Source organism: Ambystoma mexicanum, chromosome 12, assembly GCF_040938575.1.
Source record: "Ambystoma mexicanum isolate Mex_15411 chromosome 12, UKY_AmexF1_1, whole genome shotgun sequence".
NCBI lineage: Eukaryota > Metazoa > Chordata > Amphibia > Caudata > Ambystomatidae > Ambystoma > Ambystoma mexicanum.
The window spans coordinates 475755578-475783424 of NC_090936.1; the positions used below are offsets into that span (position 1 = coordinate 475755578).

The window sequence follows — 27847 nt, forward strand, 5'->3', positions numbered from 1 at the left end:
TCGTACCCAAATGTGTCCCTCTGCACAGGATAGTCAAGTATGTCACACTGCACAAAACACATCTTCCCACTGTTGCACATAACAAATCCCCAAAATATCCCTCTCCAGAGGAAAGGACAAGAAAGCCTCTTCACAAAACAAACAAAAAGGGCTGCATTACTGTAAACCGGTACACTGAAAAACACCCTTGCACATAACGAATCCCCAAAATACTGGCGAAATCGTCGACTCCACTCAAATAAAAACTAAGTATGCGATAGCTTTAAGACTTATTTAAAGCAGAGTCGCTCCGTAACGGTTGGACAACGGTGTTAATCAGCTATCATCCTCGACCTGCAGCATTTGCCCTCGTGCTACATCTTCCAAAGACGAGTTGCTGAATTTCGCAACCCGAGGCACGTGACTTCCCAGACACGTTCGAACGTGCAACCCACGTGATGAAGAAGAGGCGGGGCGTCTCTACGGTCCTTTTCTCGGATGTGACCTAGAAACTCCCGCAACGTTTCAGTATTTACACATGTGAGCAGAGGATCAAACAGTTATGGCTAGGGTGGTGAGAATTTTCAGAACTCTCAGGAATAATTGGAAGAAAAGCACAGTGGGTTTCTGCCTGTTGACCTATGGAGGGCATTGGCTGTATGGCAAGTACTGGTGAGTGCTCTTGGCTGCACGTTCTGTGAACGCCTACTTCGCTCATGAAGTCTCATAATGTATGACATTGCTTTTCAAATAAGTGCACCATTTTTAACCATGGTGTTCGTCCAGGTAGGTAATTCATTTTTATCCTTTGCATGTTGAGCAGATATCTCAGTTTTCACATTTGCATGTGCGAGAGGGCTGTGCGGTCCGTGTTTTTTTATTTATTTCGGACTTCTGGGATTTGTAGTCCCAAATTCAAAATTGAAAAACAATTACTATAATCAAACTGTACGAAATGGTTTAATCATGCATGTAACTGGGAAACTTGATCATTCTAGATTGTGCAGTTGAATGCACAAAATAAACCGAAAACATACTGTATGGATTGGACGTATATAAGGCAGCAGGTGTAGTATTGAAAAAACACTTTATCATTTTTTCTGAGCAGTTAGCTGACCACAATTCCATGAACTAGGTTTTGCCCTTTACTGTATTGCATCCCCACTGTTTATTTTTTTAATTTTATAAGACCGGCATTTTACACATTGCACAGTTCAAACATTAGTAACAACCCGGGGAGGCACGAAGGCCTCTTTTGAATTGGAACATATACAAATCTGAGAGTATTTTACTCCCAATTTTTAAAATTAAACAGTAAATCCAATTTCAAGAGAGTGGAAATGATTTTCCTCCTTCGCAAGAGAGTAAAAAAATGTGTGACAACTATCCTATTTGTGCGTAAAATTAAAACTTTGTCTGAAAAAATAATTGACAAAACAGCTGTATTTCAAAGTGGTTCTAAATAAGTTATTGCACGTGTGGAAAATACTTTCCCCACACAAGAACCTTGTAGATACTACCCATCTTCATCGTCATGATATTGGGTCACAAACTCTTACTACAGATGGGAGCTAGTTAAGTTACATCGGGTGATTCATAAATCAAGTCCCTCACTCTACCAGCAATGTTGCTGCCTGGCACTACCTGCTTGACAGCCACTCCATGTTTTTGCTCCATCTCTCCTTCCCTTTGCTACGTTGTTTATCCTTTCTCTCACTTTCTGGTGCTCTACCTCTCACCCTTAAGTGTTGTGATGCCACATTTTTGTGGTCTGTTTCTCTATCATTCTGCCTCTCTCATCTCTGCATTCTATTGTTGCTTTTTCCCCTCCATTATCTCGCTGTATAAAACTCCTCTTCCTCCCTTATGTCATTACCCTGGCTATGTCTGTTTTTTAATTTTCTCGGATGTGGTTGCTACTCGTTTTAATTATCCTTTCTTGCACTGCCTCTTAAGTTATTGGCCTGCCCTTCTCTAGTCTTGCTCTTCTATTTCCATCCCTCCCCACCGGCTGTTGTTCTTTGTTTTATTTTAATGTCTCTTTTGCTCTGCTTCTATCCCTCGCTCCTATTGTGTGTTTGCCCTATTATTAACTCTGTTACCCTTCTCGCTTTATTTGTTGCCCTATCATGTAGCTCATTGCTCTCTCTTCCTGTTGCTTGAATTCCTGTTTTGAATTGTCTAGTATGTTCTCTGCCCCTTCGCCCAAACCCGCTACACCTTTTGTTCCTCTGTGCTGCTTAGGTTCAGAGTTGCTTTTTCTCGCCTGTTTTTCTGTTTGTCTTTTAACATAGCACCAATAAATATCCAAAAAGCTGAAAATGCCGTTTCTATTTAAAATTCTAGGGCAGCTTTACCATTGGGTGCTCCTTTTTTTTAGATGTGTACAAACCTTCTTTTGGTCATTAGGCTGGGAATTATAGAGTTAGAGGTTTATCTGACCAGATGCAGCACTTGCTTGAATGCAGATGCTTTACCCACACTTTATGCCATGACAAGTACAAGAGCCCATATGAGATGTATGCTCTGAGCCATTACAAATGTAGTACTCCTCATGGGATGTGCTTCTCATGAGAAATTACAAGTAGAGCATTCCGGATGAAATGTGTGTTTTGAATCACTGAACATTTAGTAGTCCTTTTTCAACCTGCTCGAGGTGAGTGGCGCAGCTGCACTTTTAATTCCCGGCAGACCTAAGGCAGTTGTAAATTGAATTTAGCGTTCAGGGCCTCCCTGTGCCCACGCTAGAAAGCGCTCGATACCCGCTCCTCACTTCCTGATAGTCTCAGGCCTTCCCTCCCTTGTTCCCGCCCACCCCTCGTTCCGATTGGCTAATCCGCCCAGGCCCTCCCAAACTAGTCGGCTGCACCGCTCACCCTCGGCTCTTTCAACCTGCTCGAGGTAAGTGGCGCAACTGCACTTTTAATTCCCGGCAGACCTAAGACAGTTGTAAATTGAATTTAGCGTTCAGGGCCTCCCGGTGCCCACGCTAGAAAGCGCTCGATACCCGCTCCTCACTTCCTGATAGTCTCGGGCCTTCCTTCCCTCCCTTGTTCCCGCATCCCATCCCACCCACCCCTCGCTCCGATTGGTCCAAGTCGAGATGACGCCACTCCATTGCCAGTCCTCCCAGGGCAGCCCTCTGCCCGGCAGCCCTTCTGCTGAGGACCTGAGGCAAAGGACGGCTCCTACAGAGACGGCCCCAAACAGTATCTGCAGGTATCCGCAGGAGAAGCAAGAAGCCAACAATAAGTAAGGGTGGGAAAGGCGGGACAAAACATTGCCACTGTAAACTCGTTATATCTGTAATATATTTACATTCGGAAACTGTATTTCATACATGCAAAGTTGCATTTAGAAGTGTTCCCAATAGCCTCTCTGTGAATGTAGAAGCCCGACCAATAACCTCTCTGTGAAAGTGGTACATAGAAGCGTTCCCAATAGCCTCTCTGTGAAGACTTCATCTAAATCCGTTCCCAACAGCTTCTCTGTGAAAGCTGCATTTTGAAGTGTGTAAGCTAAAATTTAGAACTGTGCCTAATAATCTGAGATCCCCTCTATGCAAAACTGAATATAAAGGAAGACTTAATATCATCTATATGTATAGGTGAACTTAGAAGTGCAACTTATTAATACCTAATAGCATATTATCATCGGTGTACAATTCAATCTTGAACTGCACCTAAGAGCCACAATTAGAAAGACCTCCGAAAATCCACCTAAAAGCACGTTCCAAGCATGAGTACACCCACTTCACCAGAGCTAGACGGAAGCGACCTCCGTGGACCGCCCCCACTTCCCAATCCACCCCACCTTCCTTCGCACTCCCTGCCATCCCTCTCCAACACCAAGCCAGAGGGGCTCGATGGCGAGCAAACCACCCTAAGACCTCTCCTCCCCTGAACACCCTAACCATGTCCGCTCCCCACTCTCATACCAGGCACACCCCGCCCTGCAAGCTCCCACCCCCCGCCTTGCCCTCACACCCCTGCCACCATTCCCTCCCGCCCGCACCCTTTCCCCTCCCTAAAAACTGCACACCTAGCCCTTGCTAGAACCAAAGCTGCATCCCTCTCCCCCTCTGACCCCCCTACTCTCTCTCACACCCCAATCGCAACAAGAAAACTAAAGAGGAAACGTTCCTGGTCCCCCTCAATCTCTCAGCACTCTTTGCCTCACCTCTCTCGACCCACCACCTCGTTCCCGCAATCACCTCCTTCACCCGCAGCTTCACCCTTCCTGAAACCCCTCTCCCTCGATTTCTCATCAACCGCAACTGAAACTCCTAACCGCCCGCACAGCACCTTCAAATCCCCCGAATCAAACCCAACCATCCCAACACATGCAGCCACCTGAATCTTCCTGCTCGCCCACTATTCCCATCGAGCATCACCCACCCTACCCCCCTCCCTTCTGCACTCTCTCCACCACCACCACCCCCTCCCGCTCCAGCACCGAGACCAACCTCACCTGCCGATGTGAACTGCATCATGTTTAATGCCCGATCCGTTGCAAAAAACAGACACTGCATCTTCGACCTCCTCACCTCTGTCAAACCAGACCTTGTCTTCATCACTGAAACATGGTTCTCTGACGATTATGCCCCAATCGCTAATGAAGCCTTTCCCCCAGACTACTCCCTCATCCAACTGAACCGCCCCTTCAGAGGAGGGGGAATAGCATTCCTCTTCTAGTTTCTCTTCCACACCTCAATCATCGACACCCAACCTTCCATTCCTGCCTGCGAATCTCTCCTCGTTAAGCTATCCATCTCCCCATCGCTCTCACACAGCTTCCTAATAATCTACAGGCCTCCTGGCTACGATGGACAATTCGCAAACAACCTCTGCGACTCTATTGCAACCCTTCAACTAAACCATCCCAACCTCACCCTTCACAGACACTTCAACATATGGCTCGACATCCCCACGAACCCTATGACACACTCGCTGGTTGACGGTTTAGACGCAATTAACCTCCAACCCCGCATAAATGGCCCAACTCACTATAAAGGATACACTCTTGATGCCATCTTTACCTCCAACACTCTGATTCATTTAAAACCACCCATCCCTATCATCTGGTCCGATTACTTTATTCTCTGTATCACCTTCCGCTCACCCGACCCCCTTCCTTTACTCGAATCTGAACCTCCGAATCTAGGCAAATGCTGGAAAAAACTGATAATCACCCCGGACCTAGCAGAGGCACTCCTCCAGTCTCCATCACCAAACACTTACTCCTGACGTCTTCGACTCATGGCTCAATGCATCTCTAATGCACCTCACACCTCTGTGCAAACCATCAGCCCACCGTGGCCTCTTCCCCAAATGGTTCACTCCTGAGTTGAAGATCACTAAACAACTATATAAATACCTAGAACGCATATGGCAGAAAGACAAAACCCAGGAGAACAAGCCACCTTGGCCCGCCACCTCTTATCTGTTCACCGCCGAAATCCGGAAAGCAAAAAAAGCCCACTACAACTCACGAATCATAAACTGCAAAAACCCGAGCAAAGAACTCCACAAAATCATCTCCGAATTCACCAATCCGGCCTGCTCCACAACCGTCCCGACCGCCTCACAATCACTGTGCGACTCACTCTCCCTCCACTTTTACACGACGGCTCTCGAAAGAACAAAAACCCTAACCACCAAACTGGCTCTCTTACATCCACCAGGCATTTCCCCGCCCGCAACGGCCAACCCACCAGCTCCGACATCTACACAACCAACTTTCGAATCCTTTAGCCCAATATAACCAGAGCAATTTCTCAAACTTCTGTCTGCGCGCAAACCTTCTGGATCTCCGGTCGACCCTTGCCCAGCCACAACCCTCAAAGAAATGTTCACATCCATCTGCGCAGGGGAACACGCAAGATCCATCATAAATGCCTCCCTTTCCTCTGATATCTTTCCTGACGCATTCAAAAACGGTTCACGTCAAACCTCTAATTAAAAAACCCTCGCTCGAGCCCAAAAAACTATCGCCCCATCTCAAACACTAGGTTCCTTGCCAAACTCATTCACCGAACCGCCTACTCCCAACTAAATGCCTTTGTCGAAGCCAACAATCTCCTAGACCCCGCCTAATCAGGTTTCAGTGCCCGTCACGGAACCGAAACCACCCTAACCTCAATCTGGGATTACCTTAAAATGACGGCAGACTCCGCGGGATGCGCCGCGCTAATCCTTGTCGACCTATCTGCCGCCTTTGACACAATCACTCACTCAATCCACCTTGATCGCCTTCACTCCCTAGGAATTTGTGGAACCGCCCTTAAATGGATTGCTTCACTCCTCAAAGATAGGTACCAAATAACGATACTCTCCACCTATACCACCCAAGCCCCACCAGTCGACACGGGAATCCCACAAGGAGCATGCATATCCGACCTCCTGTTCAACCTCTACCTGACCACCCTCCCACCGATAATCCGTTCGCACAACATCCTGTGCTACAACTACGCCAACGACACCCAGCTAATTCTAAAACTCATGAACTCAAATCTCAATCTCCGACCTGGCCTCGCCTCCTGCCTCCTCGACATAGAACTCTGGATGACCCAAAGCCACCTCCTATTAAACCCCTCCAAAACGGAAATCATGGTTTGTGGCAACTCCGAACTTCTTCCGCACCCACTACCATGGAAATCCGCCATGGGCAACTCTCCGACCGTTTCCAAATCAGTGAAAAATCTTGGGTGCACCCTTGACTCTGACCTAACTCTCTCGTGCCAAGTCAACAACGTCTCAAAGTCGTGCCACTACCACCTTAAAACCCTTAGACGCATCTTTCCATATCTCTCCTTTCCCAACAGACTCTCCGCCGTCCAATCAATCGTTATATCAAGACTGGACTACGCAAACCCCCTATAACTTGGAATCCACGCATACCAACTGAATAATCTCCAAAGGACACAAAACGCGGCAGCCAAATTACTACTTGCGCTTGTCCCAAGAGACCATGTCTCCCCAGCCCTTAAAACGCTGCACTGGCTTCCAGTAGCCTGAAGGGTGACTTTCAAAACCTTATGCATCTCCCATCGAGCACTGCATAAAACCGGACCTGAATTTCTTCAAGACAAACTAAAACCCTATCACCCCCCACGCACCCTAAGATCGAGTTCAGCAGGCCTCCTAATCATATCAAAGACAAACTCAGTCAGGCTAGGCGGAGCATCATTCTCAGCCTTGGCACCCACGCTATGGAATTCGCTCCTACCCCACGTCCGCCTAACTAACGTCTTTCCGCAAACTGCTGAAAACCTGGCTCTTACCATAAAACCAACCCGCACCATACTGTCCCAAAACAGACCAACAACAGCCCAATGAAAGCGGATGAGTGCGGAGAAGGGATGAATTAGTGGAGCGGATGAGTACGTTGGAGGGGGTGTGTGCGCAGAGGGAGTGTGTGCGCAGAGGGGGTGAGCGCGTAACACAGATGAGCGCGTAAATCCCAGATGAGTAAAGTAGAGCCAACAAGTCTGGACAGCTGATGAATGCGGAAGTACGGAGGGTGTGTTTATTGCCTGAACGGACGATTCTACAGTCCTGGCAAATGTGCGCAGATGGGGGTGTGTGCAGAGTGGGTGAGTGCATGGAGAGGTGAGTATGTAGAAGAGATGAGTGCGTAACACAGATTTGCCGCGTAAATTTCAGAGAAGCGAATAGAAGGCAAGAATGCGCAAAACGGATGAATGTGCACAACAGATAAGCGAAAACAGGATAAACATGTAAAACAGATGAGTATGTGGAGGAGATGAGTAAGTAGAGCCAACGAGTCTGGATAACTAATGAATGTGGAAGTGCAGAGAGTATGTTTACCGCCTGAGCGGACGATTTTATTGTCCCGGCGAATGTATGGTGTAACGGTCTGTAGGAAGCGGATGAGGGCATGGTCCGGATGAGGATATCGATTGGATGATGATGAGTGCCTGGAGCTGACCGTGGAATGGAATGCAGGGGTTTATAGAGCGCATGGGGTATGGAGCACATGGGTGTATGGCTCGGATGAGCGTATGGAGCTGATGGAGCGGACGGGCGTATGGAACGGATGGGCGTATGGAACGGATCAATGTATGCATTGGTTGTGTGTATGGAGAGGCTGAAGCAGTCAAGAGCGCATGCCTGGTGCTGTCAAGAGTGCATGTGTGGGGTGGACATGTGGACAGTCGGGTGGCGGACAAGAGCACATGCACTGAGTTGACTAGACCGTGAACCAGAGTGCATTAGACCAGACTGGAATACATAGAACAGATAGGTGTCCATCCTCGGTACGGACTGGAACGCATAGAACTGCGTGACATATATAGTATGGTTTAGAATGCAAAGAACGCTTGAAAGAGCATATAACTCATATCACACCACCATGCTTACCCTCTCCCTTACATCACCACTCAACTAGAACACAGAGATACTATGACACCATTCGGTATAACTGTTCTCATAGCAACATCCGCTGCTCACTCCACATCACTCTAAGTTGACACTGCTGGTCTCACTCCCCCCCCAACCCCCCCAGCCAGGCGTTCCCCTCAGGCCTAACGCAGCCGCAGCCGTTCTGGATAAAACCTGCCTGAACGAACACATTCTCCTGATCCCTCAATCACCACACCTAACGCTAAGAAGCAGCTACTACACGGATATCGCACAAGCTGCACACATACCCAGTGCTCACACGCACCTTTTGACTCTCTCTACTGATCTGAACTTCGGTTCCCAAGGGCGTTCAACCTACCAGCACCTTCAGACCATACCAATGGTATATAAGGCGCTATATAAATGCAAAATAACATAACATAAGTCAAAAATTAAGTAATCTGTGTTACAATTGAATGTTCCCTGCATCTTAAATATATATCTCTGATGCAGTCTCATTAACTCTCCTATTGACAGGATTTGAACTAACAGGTTACACAATCTCTGCAGCAGGGTTATTGACCCACTGAGCTGCCTTTTCCCAACAGGCTGTTGAAGCTTAAAGGCACATAGGGTTAGGGCACTGGCAGCTCCATGCGAGGCTTGCCTGACATGACATAAATGGCTTGTCAAAAGCTCTAAGCCTGTTTGGACTATCCTGCATTAGTCAGGAGATTCATAATGAGGCTTTTAAATGTGCTAGATGTTTGGCAGTGGGACTCAGTAATCGGACATGGGAGAAGCAGAAGTTTTGAAAAGCGCAACAGTGAATAGAAGGGATTGAAGTATATGACAGCAATGCCATCTTCCCACACTGTTGGAGGTTGGTGGGAAGAGCTCAGACACTGTTCTTGCTCTGTACTTTAGCTTGCTGCATTAAATGCCAACACATGTTCGTGCTTTCTTAACAGCAGCTCTGTTAAGGAATTCAGGTACTGTCCTAATACATAGCAGTCCTGCTATTAAATATGGGCATAATGCAATCACCCCTGCTGTGAATATTTGGCATTGTGCCATGACATGCGTACGGTATAGCAGCTCCATTAATAAATTAGGCTACTTTGCTTGAATATATAGCAGTACTATTGAGAGGTACAGGTACAATCGGTGCCAATGAAAATATATTCAGGACTACTTCTGCCTGTATCCATTATACCTGCTTGCGGTAGGTGGTCCGAAAGGGAGTTAAAGTTCAGACCGCAGGCCTAGCTATGCAATTGGTGTGCTTCTGTGATGAAAAGAAAACAAAGTATGAAATGCCAATGCTGCTGCAACTGCGCTGCCTCTATTAAAGCCAATTCAGCAGAAATGCAGCCCTTGTTGAAGACAATTTTCATTTTATACAATACTACATGTGCCCTAAAGCAAAGTCAAAAGTGTTTTCATGATGCTTTAATAACACTGTAACCTAAAAAATGCAGGCAGTTGCACAAAGTGAACAAAACCCAAATTCCCTTTTACATTACTCAGAAAGTATTATATTGACAGAATCATTAACAGAGAAGAGTGTTAAACAAATTTAACGGACCAGTACTCATTGCAGTTGCTTCTTTCAAGGAACTGTGTCGATTACTAAAGTAAAGAGTGGATTTGCAAGCTGCTGCTTGCCAGGCAGTGAGCTCCATGAATTATGGGGGTGCTGCCATAAATAGCCCGTGTAAGTGGTACACAAGGAAAAATTAAAAGGGCCCTATTGACAAGATTTCTGTGCGTAAAAAGGCCCCTTGCGCACCTTATCTGGAGGGCTGCCTCCCCCAAATCCCGCTCCCATTTAGCCTGTGCCATATTCCTCAGGGCTTGATGAGTCTGATCCAATTTGTAAAGTCTGGAAACCAGTCTCCTAGCACCCCTAGCCATCCACCCCAGACTATTGAGTCTACATAAGCATGTGTATCTGGCTCCCGTGGGCACGACTGCTATCTAAGGTATGCCCTCGCCGCCGCCCTCATCCTGTAATATTGCAGCATTCTGATGGGGCTACTACCCAGCTTTGCCGTGAACGCTTTGTGTGACAAAATTCCCTTCTGGGTACAGATGCCCCAGGGTCAACTGCTTGGAAGTGGCCTAAGTCACCTGCACATCAACATCATATTTGGGGGGGGGGGGAAGCCTGAGGAAATTCTACAGGGGAACAGCCCCACAATACGGGTCCGTCACCTCCATCCTCTGTAATATACTTGACCATGCGTTCACCGTTGTGCGGACCGGATCAAAGGTGTAAGAGTCCAAATAGCGATCATTGAAAATGACTGCCTTGAGTTCAGTGGATTTTCAGATCCGTATGTATTGCCCCAGAATCCGAAGAGTACCAGTGGCCAGCAAACTGTGCTTGCGCCACCATGTAATGCAGTCCGGCGCAGCTAGCCTCTGGAACCCTATCCTGGCGAGCCCCGCCCCCCATACGAATTCCACTGCCAAGGACTGCAACTTAGTGAAAAATCCCCGCCCAGGTCATATTGGAATATTGCTGATGGTTTCGGGACCACAATCATCTTCAGAATAGATAATCACCCGTACATTGACACAGGAAGGCCAGCCCACATCTGCAACTTAGTGGCCAGTGAGCTCAAATAGGCCTTATGGTTATCTGCATACAGTGAATGGTGCGCTCTTGACACAATTATACCCAGGAACTTGAACTGGAGCAGGACCCATCGGAACACCAGTGGGTCACAAGGTACAACTGTTCCATCCGTCAGCGTGAACAGTTCCTATTTGGCACTATTGACTTTATAGCTGGAATAATATGTGAATCTCTTAATCTCTATCATCACAGGGCCAACGTTCCGGTTGCGGTCCCCTATGTATAATAGGGTTTCGTCTGCATAGAGCAAAATTATCTGGGGTGGACGGCTAGTCGAATACCTCTCTTCGCTCCATCAACGCAAGGGGTTCGATCGTGAGGGTGAACAGGAGAGGGGACAAAGGATACCCCTGTACTGTTCCTCGGGCCAATTAAAAGGCCTGTGACGTTTTGCTGTTGGTGCAAACCTTTGCAACTGGGCCCGCATAAAGCAGGTGCACACTATTAATAAAATACCCCCCCAAATTGGTATTGCCCTAGCACCTTGAACAGGAACATCCAAGAAACGGTCAAAAGCTTTTTCCGTATCCAGCGATACTGCAACTGCCTTATCCTGTGGATCAATCTGCAACATTTTGCAGAACGACCGCCTAAAATTCAATACAGTGGATCTATTGGGAATAAATCCCGATTGGTCATAGTGTACCAGGGATGGCATATATGGGAGAAGTCGAGTTGCCATAATTTTCGCAAACACTTTGACGTTAGCGTTAATCAAGGATAACAGCCTGTACAAGGCTAGTTCATGCTGTGGCCTACCCGGCTTTAACAGCAGAATAATTACTGCCTCGGAAATAGATGGTGGAAGCCGACCGACCTCCAGCGCCTCCTCCCACAATTTAAGTAACCGCGGCGCCAGACAGTGCTTGAACTCTTTATAGCGCTCAATTCCTAAACCGTCCACACCCAGGGCCTTCCCCCTGATGCAAGAGACATGATTGCGGCCATTACTTCCTCCACAGTGAAGGGTGATCCAGACTTAAACTCGCCTCCTCAGACATCACGGGAAAACAATTTCCCCCCCATGTACTGGTCTGTACATTTGTCTTCGTTTTCATACAGGGTCCTATAATATTGCAGAAATTCTTCATTTATGGCGTCATCTGATAGCAGCACCTCCCCTTTCCGGCCCTGTATCCCGGTAATTGGCTGCGCCCTACTCTCACCCTGCACTACCCTCACCCAGAACGTCCCAAGGCGGTCTGCCTTCCCATATCTATGTACAGGTTTCAACATATACAGGATCTCCTTGTCCCCCAACACCTGACATTTTAGTAAATTACCTTTTATCACCCCCAACAGTGCTCTGTTCCTAGTCGACCCATCCGTATCCTTGTCCTTTGCTGATTTTTTATCATGTGTTCCATCGTGTTTTCCATGTAGGAGTTTATGTGGGACTCCTGGTGGTGCAGCTCTCTCTTTTGGTTTGGTGTACAGACCCGTGGGATACCCTTAAGGCACCCATGGGTGGTGGTGCAACCCTGTGCCCTTAGTGTATGTTTTTGGGCACCTGTGTGTGGCCCACAGAGCAGGGTATGGGCTGGTGGCAGCTCCATGCTCAATTTGACAGGTTCTCCGAGTATCCTCCATTTTGGGATACCCAGGCGCTGCCAGTGGAATCAGTTGATTCCAGATAGGAAACAAGACTGACCCTGTGGCCTCTTGCTTTCTATTGCCTGTTACCTTGTTTTCCCAAAGTCCTGCGAGGCCCTGACTCTGTCCCTTCCCCCTGACTGGCTGTTGGGTGGAAGTCCATATATGGTGTTGTTGTGAAGTCCAGGCCAGACTGGCTGGAGCCTTCCCAGTGACTGTATGTGTTGGGTACACCCTGTGTATGGGACCTGGGTGAATGGAGTGTGTGACGGATATGCACTTCTTGTTGTGGATGTCTGGTTTCTGGTGTTTGACACAATGACTGAGACGGCCCTGCCCGAAACTGGTATGAATGCAGTGTGGAGTGTTGAATGGCTGGGTACTTGTCCCAATACACATAACTTGTTGTGAGTGTCTGGAGAGAAGTGAATGGCTTGAATGCACTATGCACCTTAATGGCTGCCTGCCTGCATGAATGCCCTTCTGACCGATTGGTTCCCTGAGTGTGACCCAGCAGAATGAATGGGAGATCAACTAGTATATCTGGGGGCCTCTCGCTGCTAGAATTTGTGTTCAGAAGCTGAAGTCCACTACGAAGAGTAACTGGAGTAAAACTGAAACTTAACCTTGAAGCCCTGCTGGAAGAGAAGTCTTGCTGCTGCTCTACATCGTCGATCTGAAAGATCGAAATAGAGGGGGGGGGGGGGTGATGGGAGGAGAGTGAGGACAAGATGTCCTGAGCTTTAGAGATGAAGTGAGAGGCCAGTGCCGAGCAGAGGGCCTGGGAGGGGACAGGAGAGGTAGAGACTGCAGCAGGGTTGGCCAGCACCTTGCAGATTTTAAAGAGTTCGGCCGAATTGTTAGATGCCGCAGAGATGTGGCCTTGGATAAAGTCTCTCTTCTTGGTGAGAACGGAGGGCCGGTATTGCCTTTGGAGCAGGCGGCAGGCCAGTTTGTCAGAGGGTGAACATGAAGCACGCCATTTCCTCTCAGCCACCCTGCACTTGCGTTTAAGGGTGACGAGATCCGAGTCATACCAAGAGTTACATTTGGCTTTGGGCTTCAGGCGGATTCCCATGACCGGGGCAAGGATATCAAGAGTATCAGATATAGCAGAGTGGAGAGGGCTGTGTCAGGGTGGGAGTCAGCCGAAGGGGCAAGGGGGACAAGAAGGTGGCAGCCAAAGCCTCGGCTGACACGCGCTTCATGGGTCGGATGACCGAGAAGGAGGGTGGCAGTGATGAGGGTGGCTTAGCCTGTGGGGTAGGGAAGGTGAGGTGGGTGGATAGGAGAAAGTGGTCACTCCAGGAGAGAGGAGTGGAGAGAGGGACAGAGTGAAAGGTCAGAAGAGATCAGAGCATCAAGAGTGCCCTGCAGAATGAGTCGGCCCAGACGGGAGAATAGAGAGAGAGGCGCAGAGGTCCCGAAAGAGTCCAGAGGGAGGACAGAAGGCATCCAGGTGGATGTTGAAGTCTCCAAGAAAGAGGAGTTGAGTGGTTGAGGACAGGAGTGAGGAGGCGAGGTCCGCCCACTCGGAGAGGAAGGAGAAAATTTGAACAGGTGGCCGATAGATGGTAGCCACAGTAAGGGAATGGCTAGGAGAGAGAGAGAGAGAGAGAGTCGGCAGACAATGCATTCAAAAGAGGAGTAGGTCTGCGTAGGAGTGACATTGGCAGGGATCCACTCAGGGAAGATAAGGGCCACACCCCCTGGGAACGGAGAGGATCTTGTAACCGTCAGGTAGGAGTGTGTCAAAGCTGGTGACAGAGCTGGCTGTGAACCATGTCTCAGTGAGACCGAGGGTGTCAAGGTCCAGTTCCTCAAGTAGGCGACAGATATCAGATGAGTGTTTGACGACAGAGCGAGAGTTAAGAGTGGCAATGTGGAGAAGGTTGCCATCTTTGAAGGACTTCCGGGCAGGGGTACAGATCAGAGGTACACCCTGCGGAGGTGAAGAAGAAGCCCGAGGGGGGGCAGGGTGGGAGGATGGAGGCAAGGTAGCCGAGGACAGAGAAGCTGGGACAGCAGGAGAGGAAAGGAAGTTGATGAGGCGTGGGAAGCGTCTATCAAAGAGGAGGAGGTTGGCCTGAGGGCCTTGGACCAAGACGGTCCCATTAGTGTAGACATTAATGATGGCCTTAGAGGAGTGGAAGGAGACCAAAAGGACATCCCATCGGGTGCCACCATTAATGGGAGAAGAGGAGAAAGGAGAGAGCACAGAGACCATATGAAGGGTCCATAGGTCAGGAGAAGGCACGAAAAAGAGGATGTCAGTAAGAGTTTCCTTGGAGGAGGCACTGGTGTAGGTGTCAGCGATAGGGAGGCCTGGGTTGGAGACCAGGATGTCCTTTTTAAACTTTTTCCTACCAGATTTAGTGAGGAGAGCAGGGAGGCAGGATGGGAGAGGGGAGAGGAGGACCAGGAAGTGAGGGGGAGGGAGGGGACAGGGGGCTGCAACAACACGCACGGAGCGCGAAAAACAAACAGTGCCTCACGAAAAAAGATTATTTTAGATTGCACGCTCACTGTAGCCCAACGGGGCCTGGAAAGGCAGCCTCAGAATGGCCGCACAGGGCTGCGGGCGACCGCTCCAGCCGCTCAGCTCAACAAGAGTTCAAAACAGAATTTAAGTTCTAAGGTAAAAATAATCCTGGTCGGGAAATCCCTTAAACTGCTTTTTCTTTCCCAAGTATTTGATTAATTTAGTGTTTTCCACATAAGTTCATTATAAAGCTTATTAATGGTAATAGCAAAACAGGGTTCGACATTCAGATTTGATGAGCAGGAGCGAAAACCAGCTCCTGGACGTCGGGCATCACCCTGTAGGCAGGAGCTACCACAGGGGAACCAGGAGCTACCAGAGATGCTCCTTTTAACTTTTTGTCCATTTTGTATGAACCATTGCGTGTAAATGTGTATTAGATGTGTTCTAATTCTTCTTTATTAGCATTCTCAAAGTTAATGTCACATTTACATGTTTGACTCTAGGAGCCAAAAGTATCTCATGGTAGCTGTTGGTTTCAAGCTAACCAGGCTCTACTTTGCTAGAAGCAGGAGCTAAATGGCTCCAATGACTCCAAGCTCCCCTCCATTTCAAGCCCTGCAAAAACATTTCACCATCCCATCTTTGCTTTGCCCTGCACCCCCCTTTAACAAGAAACATTGCAACACCCAGAAGACCACGGCTTGTCATAAAAAGGCGATAATACAACACCCCATCAACCAGACATAGTTCTCACAAAACATTCACTTTAGGATCATTGTTCTATATTTCAAACAGATTGAAGGTTCACAAACTTTTTGGGCAGGTATACGCCCTATAGTCAAATGTCATGAATTCTAACGGGACCCATTTCTTGGCAAATGTATTTGTGGTCTCCGACAGATTCGCCAACATTTTTTCCATGGCCAGTATTGACCACAGTCTGGCCCACCAAACTTGAATGTCAGGAGGATTCTTCCTATTCCAGTGTGCCGCTATCAACAACTTGGCTGCCAACAACATAGTCGTGATGAATCTCCTACCCTTCGAGAAAGCGGGTACAGGCCATCTACAAGCATCCCCAGCAGCACCATACCCGGGTCAAACAGGCAATCGCGTTTTGCCACCTGCGATGCATATGCCACAATTTCCTCCCTGTAACGTCTAAACTTTGGACATGCCCACCCTTTCTGTAAAAGAGACCCTTTTCCCCACGTTCTCTCCAGCATTTCTGTTGGCTTTGTTCAGGGATGTAGGCATCAAATACCACAAGTAGATTCTTGTATGCTGTACCGGGGGTGAGGTGAGATTATTGCATGCCCACATACATGACCATTCTTCCTCAGTAATCTCCTTTCCCAGTTCTTAATTTCTAATGGATTCTGCTTCCTCATGATGGCTTACCTGTTGTCTTTGTTCATTACCCAATGCCTAATTTGATGATATTGAATTTGGCCCTCCTGCCCCAGTAGATAAACCTGTTTGCATTCCTGAAATGATTTCAACTTTGAGTTCCAAAACATCCCTTCAATGCACAATCCCTTACTCTTTCTCTGTTTCAAGAATACCCCGGTGAGTTCCCCAGCGTGAATTCAGGGTTGTCGTGTATATTTTATTTTTATTTATTGTATTTGGTTATACGCCCAAAACTCGGTGGTATCACGGCGTAGGTTACAAGGATATTTGCATTCTTACATGATAAAAGGATATTTACATTCTTACATATTGCAGGAAGTTTACATTCTTACATGTTACATGAATACTTTACATTCTTACGTGTTATAGGTATAGGAATACTTTTATAGAACATGTGCAGGGATACTTGGGAAAGATGTCAGATAAGTACAGTATAGGTTTGCTTGGTTAAAAACTGGGCAGGTGGTTGCTTGGTAATAGGGTGACTTTCATTATATTAGTATTTATTAAAGAGCCAAGTCTTAAGTAGTTTTTTGAAATGTGGGAATGAGGGTTCATTGCAGATGTTGGAGGGTAGGGAGTTCCAGATTCTAGGAGCTGCTACAGGGAAACTAGACTTGCCTGATCTGTAGTTGTTGTACCGGGGGGTGAGCAGGATAGTGTTGGCATTGGACCGGAGTATTCTAGTGTTAATTTTGCAAGCAATGCACTGGTTGAGGTAGATGGGTGCCTGATGGGTGATGCCTTTGTGAGTGATTGTAAATGTTTTGTGAAGTATTCCCGCCTGAATGGGAAGCCAATGGGCATCTCTTCTGTGCTGGGATATGTCATTCCTCTTTTTGATGCCTACTGCTGATTTTAGAGCTTTGTTCTGTAAGAGTTGCATTTTATTCAGGTTTTTCTTTGAGGTACCTAGCAGGAGGACATTGCAGTAATCCATCTTTGCCAATATGAGTGCCCTTGCGAGAGTGATGCAGTTTTGTGGCGTGAGAAAGGGTCGGCTTAGTGCGATGATTTTGTCAGTATGAGGTTGATGACGCAAGAGCATTAACGTGCTTGTCCATAGTAAGACTGGAGTCGAGGTAGACCCCTAGGATTTTGTCTTGATGTGAAATGGGGACGGGGATGTCATCTATAGTTACAGAGGTGTAATCGGGGGGTAGTTTGCTGAGGCGGGCAGGGGCGCCCACTATGAGGATCTCTGTTTTTTCGCCATTGAGGCATAAACTGTTGGTTGCTATCCAGTTCTGGATAAGTGAATAGATTTGATTTATACTGATGGTGTCTCGTTCGATATTGCCTGTGATGGGGATGAGTATCTGCGTATCACCCATGAAGCTGGTGTAGATTACCCCATAGTATCGAGGGCCGCAAACAATAACTTGGTGTAGAGTGTGGGGGGATAAGCAAGACCTAGTAGAAGGATGCATAGGTTGCCTGTGTCTCTGATGGCATCCATTTGTTTTTTTTAAATCCAATAGGGCTGTCTCTGTGCTGTGCCGAGAGCGGAAGCCTGATTGTCTGTCTCCTAGCAGGTGGTTGTTTTCGAAGTGGGATTGGACTGGAGTGTAAGCAATTTTGTCGATGACTTTAAGGAGAAAGGGAACTGTGGTGAGTGGACGGTAATTAGTGGGAATGGCAGGGTCTAAAGTGGGTTTCTTGAGTGGGGGTGTAACCCAGGCTTCTTTGATATTGGCGGGGATATGGTTAGTTGTGAACGAGGCGTTAATGAAGTTGGTGATGGTGGGCGCTAGTGCAGGGGCACAGACCTTGACTAATTTAGCGGGAAAGCTGCCGCCTTTACAATTGGAGGGATTGAGGGAGGCTATTGTTTTGAGTACCTGTGAATTGGTCACTGGTATAGGCATAAATGCTGATGGAAATTGCGTTAGGTGATGTCTAGCGTTAACCCTGTCCCATGACTCTACTGTTGATCTCATTACAGGGTTGATTCCTACACGTTTTGGCCCATCTGGTTTCAGTAACCTTAATCTCTGCCATAGTGCGATCTCTGCCAACGAAGTGTCCATTTCCCACCACTGTTTGGCCGATTCGACCTGACACTCTTGTAGGATCCGCAGGTGTGCCACGTCACAGTAAGCCTGAAAGTTTGGACTTTGGAGACCCCTTTTGTCAAAAGGGGCCATTAGTATATGTTTGGAAACCCTGCTTCTCCCCCATGCCAAATAAAGCTCATGACTTCTTTCTGCAACTTCACTAGTTCCCATCCAGGGACTATGACAAACCCAGTGATTACGTCCCATTTTTATTCTCAAGGAAACACTGCTCCAGTCACTAAATCCCACCACGGCGAAGAGAATTTTACAGCTTACCCTATAACGAAGACTCCTAAATCAGATGAAATAATGTATACAAGTAGAAGGAAATTAATATAGTGACAAGGAATAACTCTGAAAGTCCTTTGATGAAAAACTGTACTTCAACTGTGACAAGGAGGCCCTACGTGGATGCAGGAGAAGTACCAGCAGCGTTCTAGTTGTTACGCTACTATTGAAAATGTTCATCAAAGGAAGAGGGACAAAATGAAAAACACAGAAGTAGTAGCAGCGGTCGTGGTGCTGAGGCAGTTGAAGTGTTTTTGGAAGTGGGGAAGTCGTGAAAGGAGAGCGAATGAAAGCCAGAGATAAGCAGTTCTAGTTGGAGAAACCGTGCCGGCAGATTACAGAGCGCGGGCCAAGTGCAGAGAGAGAAAGAGAGCATGACAAGGACACTGGCCAGTCCATAGCTGATAAAAGAAACTTCGGACTGCTGGGAAAGCGCAGAATATGTTCCCTGCGAGAATCCGGTCTGAGAGTGTAGGCGCCAGCACTGTGAATTGCAACACCTAGACCTGACCATCAGCCTGCTATCAGAGTGGGGGCACTGGGAAGGGGAGGCACAATACCATGGAGCCAACAAACAGCACGGTCTTGGGTTTCTGCGAGGCAAGGCAAACCGCCTACCAAAAACTACCAACATCCAAGACCGCTGTGTGTCTAAGGGGTGGGGCCGTCAATCAGCACTAATACAACAGAGCCCCACAACAACATAGTTTAATGACTGACGGGCAGAGTGAGAGATTAAACAGCCAGTGTTGGGAACAGACATTAAAGATCCGCAGACGCGTCTGGGGAAGCCCATTGGAACTCCTTTAAACAGCCGAGAGGTAAACCATACTGCAGGCTCGAATGAGAAGGTACAGTCCGGGTTAAAAAGGACAATAATAAAGTGAATGGGGAGGGGGTTTGAAGTATAGCACTCGCAAATTTTGTGTAATCGGTGAATGATAGAATGGGTTCAGTGAACAAAAACTAAAACAAGAAATAAACTGGCATAATCTAAACGCTATGCATATGCCTGGAAAGAAAGAAAGAGCCACTCTTCCTCGTCCCAGTGTTGCTGGAAACTAAGATTGACAGTACTAGGCAGGCGAGGAAACCAAGTCTCAGAGATTGGGAGAACGTTGTTTTTGCAATCTCTCACAATAGTTGAACTACTGGAAAGACCAGGGGAAGAGGACTGTCGCCCTTGGCGTTACTGGACCAATGTTCAGTCGAAGGAAGCCACTTCCGCAGCAATAAGCGCACCAACCAGTAACAAGATCTTAATTTAAGTTGGTGAAATTTTCTTTTGAAACACTTTGGGTTGTTTTGCTTTATCTAGGGGAACTTTTGTGTTAAAGAACACGACAAGGCTGCAGAGGAGCAGCCGAAAGACACTTTGTTTGCCCCTTGGTGCACCTGTTTGTTGTGTAAAGAGTGTGAGGGTCAGAGTAGGTTTTGGACACAGGACTGTGAACTTTTTTTTTTGGACATCCTGACGGAGACTGTATCATTAATTAATTTTTTTTTGCCGAGGCAGGGCATCCCCAGGGATTGCAAGGCATTTTTCCAAACCCCATTATTATTTGAATAAAAGTATTGGCAAGAAATCCACTACCTGTGTTTAAGTCGGACCCCTCACAGGACCTTGACGGGGAGTACCTGAAATAAATACAGCAGATTAGAAAGAGAATTCATCTTTACTGTATTTATTCTGTCTATACAGGATAAGATTAATTGAACTCATCTTTGTATATCCTTTTGGTGCATGCTCCAGTAGTTCAGGTTATATAGCTCTGTACTATTCGCAGATAGACTCCCAAATATTTGATATGTTTGTTCACCCACTTAAACGGGAAAGTGTTCAGGAGGACTTTCTTTTGATATAGGGGTTATCGTCGGATTCAAGGCCACCGATTTTGTGTCATTGACTTTAAAACGTGATAGCGACCCATATGCATCAAATTCCTTTTGCACCGCCTTCAGAGAAGTGATTCGGTTTCTGATGAACAATAGTACGTCATCCACGAATAGGGCAACCTTATACTCGGTCATTCCAAAGGTGATCTCATGGTTATGCCTAATTCTCCTGGCCAGTGGGGGGAGGGGAGGGGAGGGAGAGGGAGAGGGAGAGGGAGAGGGAGAGGGAGAGGGAGAGGGAGAGGGAGAAAAAAAAAAAAAAAATCATCACACCCTAGCCGTAGGGTCTGTGTAATTTGCAGAGATCCATGTAATGAGATTGGTCCCAAACCCTGAGGGACCCAATACGTCCCTCAAGAAGCCCCAGTCCACCCTATTAAATGCTTTGTCAGCATCCAAAGCCAGCATCATGGCCGGGTCTCCATGAAATATCGTAGTTTTATCAATCAAATGTATTGTCTTCCTTATGTTATCAAAGGTCTGTCTACCCAGCATAAACACTGTCTGACCCGAGTGGATGAGGCTAGGAAGGTTTGGATCCAATCTGGTTGGTATGATGTTTGCAAAGATTTTCTCGTCCAGGTTTAAAAGGGCTATAACTCCATAGTAACCACATAGTTACAGGTCATTTTGTTATTATCTGCATTGTTGCTTGACTTAGACTCCACCCGAGATGAGAGTTAAACAGTTTTGCCAGATATTTCAACAAACCTCCACTAAATTCTTTATAAAAGTGGCCCATTAGCCCGTCTGGGCCGGGTGCTTTATTAGCCTTAAGGGATTGTAGTGCCCTCTGCACTTCTGCCACCACTATAGGTTGCTCCATGCTCTCTGTTCCACCGTCACCCTCCTCATATCTGCCCCTTTTACATATTGTGTAGTCCTGATTCCCCACCCCGGGTTCTGCCTGGTATAGCTGATGATAAAAATCCCTAAAGGCGGCCAGAATAACCTCTTTCGTTATCCATTTCCCTCCCCATCTCTTAAGGATTTGATATGACCCCTTGCCTGCTTTGCCCTGTTCACATTAGCTAGGAGCCTGTCCATTTTATTTGTCTTCTCAAAAAACGTGCATTTCATATTCAGTAAGGATTGTTCTGTTGTATTGGTAGCCATTGTGTTAATCGGACCCCATGTTGCATTGACCTTTCTCAGTAATCTCAGGGCCCCTGATTGCTTATATTGCGCTTCCACTATTCAAAGCTCTTTTCTTTAATTTTTCCACCTCCAATCGCATCCTAGCTAGATTACTGCCCAGAGCCACGAATGTCCCACGTATCTTAGCTTTAAAGGCATTACAGGTGTTATGGAAGAAGGTATCCGATGGATCATTCATTTTTAACAACTTCTTTATTTGTAGTGTAATTCGCCGAACGCCCCAGCCCTAAGGAGATGTCTAGGATGTATCAGGGTGCGATTTTGATTCCTTGAATCATCCCCCCCCCCCCCACCTTTGATCAAAAACTCACCGGCCCATTATCAGATATAGTAATATCCCCCATGGCCACTTCTGATATCCCCTCTTTGAGCTCATTTATGGCATACAGGTAATCAATCCTGGTGTATACTCTATGGACATGCAAAAAGAATGAGAAGCCCTTTTCTGTAAGGTGCTCCTCTCTCCACATGTCGTATAGGCCCACGCCAGCCAGCTCCTGCCCCACTGTTTCAGATATCTCATGTACTGTGCTACCCCGTGAGTGATCCATACTTTGGTGCATCACCATATTCGGGGGCCCCCCCAGAACCTTATCACCCCTTGCAAACAGTGAATGCTGTAGGTGTGGTGGGTGAGATATCAGGAGTATGTGTTCGTTCTGGCAGGATTTATCCAGACCAAATGTGGCTGCGTTAGGCCTGAGGAGAACGCCTGGCTGGGGGTGTGTAACCAGCAGTGTTTACTTAGAGTGATGGGGAATATGCGGCAGATGTTGGTATGAGAACAGATATACCGAATGGTCTCATAGTATCTCTGTGTTCTAGTTGAATGGTGGTTTAAAGAAGAGAGTAAGCGTGGTGATGTGATATGATGGGTTACTTGCTCTTTTAAACGTTCTATGTGCTCCCGTCCGTGCCATGCACTCCAGTCCGCTCCATGCACTCTAGTCCGGTCCACACACTCAGTCCACTCACTCACGCACTCCAGTCCACTCACTCACGCACTCCAGTCCACTGGCCCACGCACTCCCGTCCGCCCCACGTACTCCCGTCAGCCCCACGCACTGCAGTCCATTTCATGCATTCGAATCTGTTCTATTTACTCCGTTCCGTGTATTATGCACTTCATCCACATATGTCACCCGTACCGTCCACATATGTCACCCGTACCGTCCACATATGTCACCCGTACCGTCCACATGTCACCCGTAGCGTCCACATGTCACCCGTTTCATCCACATATGTCACCCGTTTCATCCATATACGTCACCCGTTTCATCCATATACGTCACCCGTTTCATCCATATACGTCACCCGTTTCATCCATATACGTCACCCGTTTCATCCATATACGTCACCCGTTTCATCCATATACGTCACCCGTTCCATCCACATACTTCACCTGTTCCGTCCGCTCTCCGCACTCTTTTTTGCTCTACGCACCTCGTCCGCTCTCCGCCCTCACCTGCTCTCCGCCCTCACCTGCTCTCCGCCCTCACCTGCTCTCCGCACTCACTCGCTTTAGGTGCTCGACCGCTCTAGGCGCTCGTCCGCTCTACACTCATCTGCTCTACACACTCGTCCGCTCTACACACTCGTCTGCTCTACACACTCGTCTGCTCCGCGCATTCAGCCGTTCGACACGTTTCATCTATTCTAACGATTTCATCCACTCCATTCACTTTGTTCATTCATCATGCATTACATCCATTTCATTAATTTAAATCTCGTTACTGTTTTTCGTACGATTTATTCTTATAATCCACTTCACTTCTTTGATCTACTTTACTCGTTCTATTCTGTTTGTCTTTTTAGTTTATATTGATAGTTATTAGATGTCGATTTCTCGCATCTAGTAGTTGGTTGGATTGGTGTCATTGAGATGCTGTTATCCATGTTCAGAACTTTACATTCTTGCTCCACCGAGGTGACCACGTGCACCTGGCCTTCTTTTTCAAATTCAAGTCCTATGGGAAATAACCACTTGTAACCTATCTTTGCTTGTGTCAGCTCTCATTAACGGTTTCAGGAGTCTAAATTTCTGAAGTGTGGCATTTGACAACTCCTGAAACAGTTGTATCATCGACACCAAACACCACCCCAAAACCCCCTCCCCACCCCAGAGATTTATTGTACCCCTCCCTCTTGTTGCATGAGGTAGCTTCTCTTTGAAGACATAGTGGTAAAGCTTGAATACAACGGCTCTGCTTGTCCACATGTACGTTAGGCTTATATGACCCAATACTGTATGCCTCGTCAATCTCCATCGTTTGCCCTGACTCCTCCCGGAATAGGTCTTTCAGCATCCCTTCCATGCTTTCCGCTTCCGTGCCTTCTTTCAAGAACACGGATGTTGACACATCTGGATCTGTTCTCCAGGTCCTCACACTTATTTTTCCAGGCCTTGTATTATATTCTGCATGGCTTCTTTTTCTCTGGGGTGAGCTCCACTATTTCCGTTACTGCATGCTCCAGATCATTAACCCGACTCTCCAGGGCATCCATCTCACTTCTCAAATTAGCCACCTCTTCCCTCAATTTCGCCATTTCCCGGGTGAGATTGTCTTGCAGCATTTTCAGGCTGGACTGAAGATCTTCGGCACTTCCCCAGCGGAGCTGGTCGTACTATTCCCTGCCATAATGGACACTTCCACTGGCTGATTACAAACTGATTGCTTTTCTGCATCTTGCTTTTCTGCATCTTGCACAGTGTTCTATGTTTTCCTTATCAGTGGATTTGTGATCAAGGCGTTTGAGCTCCAACCTCTATACAAAGGCTAATCCCATTCCACACACCTATTGCTTTCCCCAATCTGGGTGATCTTCAAACCTCAACCGATGTAACCACTTACAGCTTAGTAGCCCTGGAGAATGGGAAGCAGGGGAGGGCTCAAAGTCTGTTGCTCACCTCTGCTCAAGGCTAGCACAGCTCTCATCCACAACTCCATTCACTGCCCATAGTGAGCTTGCATGCATATTACCTACTCCCTTCACCTGCCACAGGAATCGTATGCACCTTTTCCTCTCTCTCGAAATCCTGTTTACAGTATTTGGCACATGGGGAATCCTCTGCGCAACAGGAAGCATCCAATCCCCTCTCTGGCGTTCCACCCCGTGCCTCTGCACTTCACCTCTCCCAAAATGGCACCCGCTGTCTCTTTTGCTGATAGCTACGTTTACGGCTCTCCAGATTCTTGTCCAAATTCACCTCTGGAGATCGGGGGGGGGGGGCGCTCCGCTCAATCATCCAGCCAGAAACCCCTTGATTCTCGAGTGGGCAGGCGAGCTGACGGTGGTCCCGCTAGGCTAGAGGAGCAGTGCGTCTTGTAGCCTCACACTCTAGTATCCATACCATCTACCATCTTGGCCAGAAGTGCCCCAAACTGCTTTAAAAGGTTTATGTAAGCTTGCTTAGTAACCTCATACTTTGTATAAAAGTGGGAAATGGTGAATATTTTTCTGTGAGTTATGATTTGTGGGAAGCTTCCTATTTGGTGAAGAATTTGCAGGGCTGACGAGATGTATGCGGTGCCCATGCCATCATTGGTACTTTTAGATATATCCTGACTATTCCATAGATGTCTCTTTGGGCATTTCTCGTCCCAGTTCATATATCGCTCTCTTGTTTGCTCTCTCTATGAGGCACATGCCTAGTTGAGTGAGTGAGACTTAGTGGGAGAGTAGGGAAGAATGAGGGAGCAAGGTGACTGGAGAGGTAAGGAGGGGAGGGAAGGGGAGGGATAGGGTGGAGTGTAGTAGAGATTGGTGGGAATGGAGGGAAGAGTAAAAGTGAGCCCGAATAATGTCGGGACCGAAGAAATAAAGGAGAGGAAATTGAGTGATGGGGAGAGTGTAGAAGGAAGGTAAAGGAATTAAAAAAACAAGGTGAGGAATGTGGGGGGGTGAGAAGACTAGCCGGAGAGACCTTGTTTGAAAGGCACCGATATTGTTTGAAAGGCACCAATTCATGGTTCAAAGACTAGGCTGGGGCCCACCTAGAAGACCCGTGAGGGCGTTCAATAGAAAAGTTGGTTGCCTTTATGCCCTTAGCACTAGCTAGTCAAAGTTTAGAAAGTAGGGGTTACCTAGTTCTAGTGACTATTCTGGGGATACGGAAAGACTAGTCTCGGAGGGAGTAAGACCACAGGGAGAGATCAAGAGTCCTTTGGTGGACCCCCTTTAAGCGGATATTATCCATTGAATCTTCTTTGACAGTTGGTGTGTTGAGGACATCTGACCAGACCGATGCATGCTCATGAGTGGCCCCAAACATTAATAGTGCAACCCCAGCATTCCTTTTTTGCTTTTATTTGGGGTTACAGCAGTCTGGGGAACAATACAAGTTCGCCCACACACCCTTCTAGTTTCATAAATCCCCTTTCACGCAAATGGGCAGTCTGAGGGCAATCTCTGGATGAGGAAGAGAGATTTGGTAGGTATCGTCGCCAGGCCCTGCAAGTCTGTGTTGCATTTCTTGTTTTAAGTGACATAGGTAATTCAGGCCTAATAATGATCACTCCTAAAGACCCAATTGAGGTACTGATCACAGATGACTCTAAAATGGCCTGCCAATAGAAGAAAAGGGTTTGTATTTCCCCAAATCGAAAAGTACCATCAAGCTATCTCAAACTTGAACTTTTACCTGAAATGTCCCTCGCTTGATGAGCCTACATGGAGAGTCTTGTACTTTACTAGAGACCGGTTGTATCTTACCCCCTTCTACCTCCTCCAAGGTAGACTACTGAGCCTTCACCAGTCTGACATTTTCTGGCCTTGAGGGTCAGGTTGGCCTCCTGAAGAACTTGCAACACCTGCTGAGGTGAAAAAGATGTTCCTTAAAAGTGGAGCTGTATAATGCAATGTCGTCTAGATATGCCATGCAGAAGTTGTCCTGCCCATTCAGCAAATGGTTCGCCAACCTCTGGAAGATGGCAGGTACGTTTTTTTTTTTTTATCCAAAAGGGATTTCCTTAAACTGACAGACACTCTGGGTTGGAGAATGCTGTTGTCTCCTTGGCCTTTTTGCCAATAGGCTGAGGTGAGGTCTAATGCACTGAGGTACTTGGCAGACATATGTTTATCCACCAGTTCATCTGTCCTAAGCAATGGATAAACTTTTGTTTTGGTGAATGTCGTCGGTGCCCTATAGCCCATAGACCCTCAGTTCCTTTGATCCTGCTTTTGGTACTAGTACTACAGACATTGGAGCATTCAATTTCCCCTAAATCAAGCTTGCTCACGTCTGATTTGATGTGATTTCTGACAGTCTGGCATTCTTTAGCACCTGCTTTGGACAGGTACACCGCCGCCAGTGTCCAGAGCATGCTGGCTCCAAGGAGTCAAACTGGTGTCAATGAAAATAGAGGGCCAACTGATTCAACAACGATCTACACTCACTCTGCTGCTGCAGGGCCCGTTGTGGTGAGGGTAGCAGCCCCCCCTCGCCATCTCAAGGATTTCCTTGGAGGAGGTCAGATAGCGGCCCACGTTAGTCTTTCCCCTTTCTCTGATGCCAGGGAAGGGGCTCCTCTTTTTTTTTTTCCCTATGGGTAAAAACATTCAATTTCTTTACATGGAAGTCCCTAGGGGTCTCTTTGGCGTTACCCAAGTCAATTAAATAGTAGGCCTCTCCAATCTTGTAAGGTTCAGTCCACTTCCTGCAAGACTCAAGGCCTTACTGGCACCATGGCAAGAACCTGTTCTGTTGTCCTAGAATGAGAGGCCTTCTGCTCATATCAGTGCTCGACTAGTTCCCAATCAGCCTTCCGATTTTAGTTTACCTCTGGCAGTATTACTGTAATCCTCTTTGAGGCCTAGCACCTAATCCACCACATTTAAGGATATGCAGAGGCAGGCGTTACCTTCCATAGTTTTTTTAAGCAGGACCAGGGGGCCTCTGGCTAAACTAGCTAAAAGGGGCTAAATGCTACGTCCTTTTGAAGAACCTTTCTGTAGGCAAATGGAAAGCAGT

The 27847-nt window shown here is 47.3% G+C and overlaps 1 protein-coding gene across 1 annotated transcript in view; it reads left to right on the forward strand.

The window, feature by feature from the left end:
* Window positions 1-450: 450 nt before the first annotated feature.
* Window positions 451-27847, forward strand: part of AGK (acylglycerol kinase) — a 560713-nt gene continuing 533316 nt past the window's right edge. The window contains exon 1 of the mRNA XM_069628747.1: window positions 451-651. Within this exon, the coding sequence (XP_069484848.1) occupies window positions 542-651 (110 nt within the window). The 5' untranslated portion in view covers window positions 451-541. The remainder of the gene's footprint in view (window positions 652-27847) is intronic.